Below are 4,163 nucleotides of genomic sequence, written 5' to 3' on the forward strand. Positions count from 1 at the left end.
CTCTTCTACTGGAGGGAGGGGGGGGGGGGGGGGGAGGAGAGCAGTGAGCACGCTTTTGCCGATATAAAAGTGCGCCGATCAGTGTTGCTTTCTTTCACCTTACTGTCAAGCACAAGGGGCGATGTGTATCTACTTCCCAGCTGACATCAAACGCCTTGAGCCCTGCAAGAAAGGTACTCTCTACTTAGTTACAGAGAGTTACCTGTGTTGAGGATGGGGTACAAGGGGGGCTACGGGCTTTCAGGCGCTGCTGGCCACTCGTTGGCGGCGTCAGGCATCAGGATAAAGAAAATAAGGGAGAGAGACGGACAGAGAGCCATTGCTCTTATTTCGTCATCGATGGCTGTCTCTCTGGCCTTGCTGTCCAATCGTCGGGCGCTTACTCGACTGCATTCGAAACAAGGGGGGGCGTTGTTCAATGATGTATAACTACTACGCATGATTAAAAAGGGGGTTTGATGAAGAACAACAACTGCAATACGGGCGGCGACCTCCCAGCGACATCATCACGATCTCTATACTTACGGAACCGTTCCTGTCTCAGCAAAGGCAGATTCAGTTATGCTTTGGCTCGTCTTTGCCTCGGGAACCCGGTCCGCCAGAACCGTCAAGTGTCAAGGACGTTGGCTCGCACACTGATTCGTGCTGCGCCAACTTAACTGGCCCCCCCCCCTATAGTTATTCGTTATTAGCACTGGCTGGCTAGCTATATCAGATGGCCGGTGGGTGGCCAACTGATCGATGGAGACGGCCAAAACCCAAGAAACGAGAGCAACGTCGCTTTTTCGCCATCCATCCAGCTGACTGTAGCAGTGACGGGCCTTGGATAGTTAAAAAGAGAAAAAACTATATATTGAAAGCAAAAGCAGCCAAAAAGAGCCATGGAAAAGATCGGACTAGACCCGAGAAACTTCTATCCCGTTGCTTTTTTCTCTCTTTAGTTACTTCGATGGGAGGAGAAAGGAGAGCGGAATCATTTACGATATACGACCGGTATTCCTCACGCTTGCTCTCACTCCTTTAGCTTGCTCCTTTGTCGCCGCGGACGAGAGGCTGTTACACGAACCGAAAGGGAGAATCCTCTGACTAGCTAGTCTACTACTGAGGATCCAGGGACCATAAATCCGTCCCATCGTACGGAGTACGGAGCACTTACTTAGATCCTCCTCCATCATGGCCCTCGCTATGCTTGCCCTTACTTACATACGCCGGTAGTACGGGCCTGAGGGCCTTCCCCCGGACGCCCCCCTTTGCCTTTGGGTGACGGAGTAACGACTCAGCTTTGACCGGAGTTTATATGGCTGGTTGTTATCTGTCCTGTCTGACGGAGTCCTCCTCCGTGTGCGGGATAGCAGCAGCTGGAGAAGAGCTGGCTCGTTAGTTGCCGCCAGCGGGATTACTCCATGCTTGTGGCTGAAGAAGACGATCGCACTCGCCCTGACGTAACTCAGCAGCCAGATCCACGTTTCCCGTTCCCTGTTCGCCTCAGGGAATGGAACGGGCCTCGTCCTGTTCTCCTCTTTTTCTTTTGTCCCTTGGTCTTCCGCAAGATCACGATCACAGTCCTCATGCCGCTGCTCAAGTGCTCACCTAAGCACCTGCTCTTGACTGCTTTGAGTATGGAACAGTGTTACGGATAGCCCGTCCGGCAGCCAGCAGCCAGGACAGCAGCAAGTTAAACGAGCAGGGGGTTGCGGCCAAAGGAAAGTTATATGCAAAGCATGAAGAACGCAAAGAACAAACCTTCTTCTGCTTCTGTTTCTTCTTCTTCTTCTTTGCTCGCCTCTTGCCTTCCTTTGCTTCCACGGTGTTCCCGGACGACCCGTTCCCTCCTCGCCGTAGGGGGGGCGGCGTGTAACTCCTCCATCTAATTGCCTAGATAGTTAATATATAGTAAGTATCACACCCCTTCCCCCCCTTCCCACCACCCATAAACAAGGCCTATGCCAGCTCTGCAGCAAGGCACTGCTGCCCCTTGCATTCCAGACGTCTTCTCTCCCCCTCCAGCAGCGAGCGAAGGGTCAGAATGCATGCACGCTCGCGCAAGGGGGTGGTTGATACCCCTCCCTCACAGCAGAGCCGGCGAAACCTAAAGGCAAAAAAGCAACGAAGGTCGAAAAGAAAAGAAACGAAGCAGGTAACCAAAAAAAAAAGCGAGCAGTTTTAAGGGCGGGACAACTTGACTGCTAGTAGTTAGTTATCGATAACTAGCGAAGTTGCCCCTCAGACGGGTAACTGCTCCCGTAGATTGCTGGTGGTCGATGGCTGATCTGGGGGTGGGTGTTGGATATCATATTTCCACCATCGCCAACCCCGTCGTCCAAGGGATGAGCAACAGTCACCTGCATCCACCCAGCAGACCGTGTTACATACAGTGAAGCAACAGCCTAGAGCGGATGTGATAGGTAGTCGACCTCTTAACGAACATTATTCGGAAAAAGCCATCAGAGTTATCATCGTCCCTTTGGCCCTCTGAATGGCGGTGATGGCATGGCAACGCAGCTTGCTCAACTCGACCTCCACCCGGCCCAGCCAGCCAGCCAGCCAGCCATAGAAGGCCCCGTCCGAGGGAGCCAAGGCGTAGCTTGAGCAGTTCAATCTCTATTTGTTTTATCTCCATCATCGTCTTCCTCCCGATACGTTGTTTCGTGCCGCTGCGGTCCCAGTGGAGAAGTGAGGTCCAGTCTGAGTGCTGGGTGTGGTTGTGTCCACGACAGCGAAATGGATGGCCTCCCCGTCCTGCGGTTGGCTGGATGTTCTCGCCTGGAGCTGCAGACATGCGCATCGTTCGCTGGGGGCATGGATTCTATGCTGCTCGTCTCATTATTACGCTCGTTCGTGCATGATGCAGGGACTGATTGGCTGCAACCTTCGATCTAAGGCAGTCCGGGACAGGGTTGGCTTGCTCCACGCTCATCGCTGTGCAACGCGGAGGGAGGTGGGATGGCCCTGACCACTCACCCTGGCCACTCAGCACAGAGTGCTGTGCGCTTGAGTCCATACGTTCATGACAGCGAGTTGGAGCATGGGGAAAGTCGAGCTCCTTGCGCCCCTCCCTTGCTTGCATACGCATGAAAGTTGTTACTCCAGCAACTCCTTGGACAACATGAGCTAGGTTTGGATGAACAGATGCTCTCTCTCTCTCACCCCCACGGCAAAGGATTGAAAGAATGCTGGAGCTATAGAGCTGTCGGGCTTTATCTCGTCAAATCACAGTTTCCTAGCTTCCCAACATATATATACATCAAGGGTTATTTGGCTATAAGAGGAGGGGCACTGGGTCAACGAGAAATGGCTTTTATCCGGGGAACTAACTAACTAACTAACTAGTTAACCGGTTATCCATCACCGTGCAGCACCTGGCCGGAATTGTTATTCCGATTCGAGTCCCATGGCATACATCAGTCCACCCGGGATTACCCAGACACCCGTCTGTGGAGCACCTGTAGAGACAATTGTTGCTGCTACTACTTGGCTCGACAGATGGTGATGGATTCTACCCGCTCTCTATAAAGCATGAAGTAGTTATCAATGTTGGCGTTTCAGAGCAGTGGGCTCAGGTCAAGGGATTGAGATGTCAACTCGTAGAATTGTGGAGTTTTGCTAACCAACGCAGTAAAAGCTGAGAGATTCAGGAGAAAATCCTATCGCCATAAAGGAGCGAGACGAGAAGAATGAATTATTTATGCGCTCCATGACAAAGGGACACAAAGGGAGACGTTGACAATGACTTGCTCAAGGCAAACAGCTTGCCGTTGGCCGGCTAACAAGGTAACCGCCCCCTTTTCCTACCAATTCTTCTGAGAAGAACTGGATGGACAAACAAACATCGCCAAAGATACCAATAGCGATCGAAATAATACCCCCCGAAGTCCCTGAAAGATGGGAAAATACCTAATCTCTGGAGATGGCATGGAAGGATTTAAGCGCCGAAGCTCGGCCGGTCCTGCTCGGCCGGGCCTTAACTTGCTAGCCTCGTGCGAGGCATCTCGGAGCATCGTGAACATGACGCTCCGAAAGATATAGATGCCCCGACAGGCGTCTGGTTTCTCGCAAATATGAATATAAGCCATTCATATATATATATATATATATATATACAATGCTTTGACTTTTCATAAATGGGGGGGGGGAACACCGATCCTACTAAAAATGTAAAATTG

General features: G+C 51.8%; 2 protein-coding genes across 2 annotated transcripts; one reads left to right on the forward strand and one right to left on the reverse strand.

Annotated features, from left to right (window-relative positions):
* Window positions 1-1,352: 1,352 nt before the first annotated feature.
* On the forward strand, window positions 1,353-1,858 carry TRV_05744 (uncharacterized protein; the record flags this gene model as incomplete). Its single annotated transcript, XM_003020140.1, has 2 exons — window positions 1,353-1,617; window positions 1,641-1,858. Coding segments are annotated over 2 exons (483 nt in total), but the record flags the coding sequence as incomplete, so codon positions are not given.
* Window positions 1,859-2,365: 507 nt separating this feature from the next.
* On the reverse strand, window positions 2,366-3,187 carry TRV_05745 (uncharacterized protein; the record flags this gene model as incomplete). Its single annotated transcript, XM_003020141.1, has 2 exons — window positions 2,366-2,769; window positions 2,962-3,187. Coding segments are annotated over 2 exons (630 nt in total), but the record flags the coding sequence as incomplete, so codon positions are not given.
* Window positions 3,188-4,163: the final 976 nt, after the last annotated feature.

The sequence above is a fragment of the Trichophyton verrucosum genome (genome assembly GCF_000151505.1).
Source record: "Trichophyton verrucosum HKI 0517 chromosome Unknown contig00458_1.f1.exp, whole genome shotgun sequence".
In the NCBI taxonomy this organism is placed as follows: domain Eukaryota; kingdom Fungi; phylum Ascomycota; class Eurotiomycetes; order Onygenales; family Arthrodermataceae; genus Trichophyton; species Trichophyton verrucosum.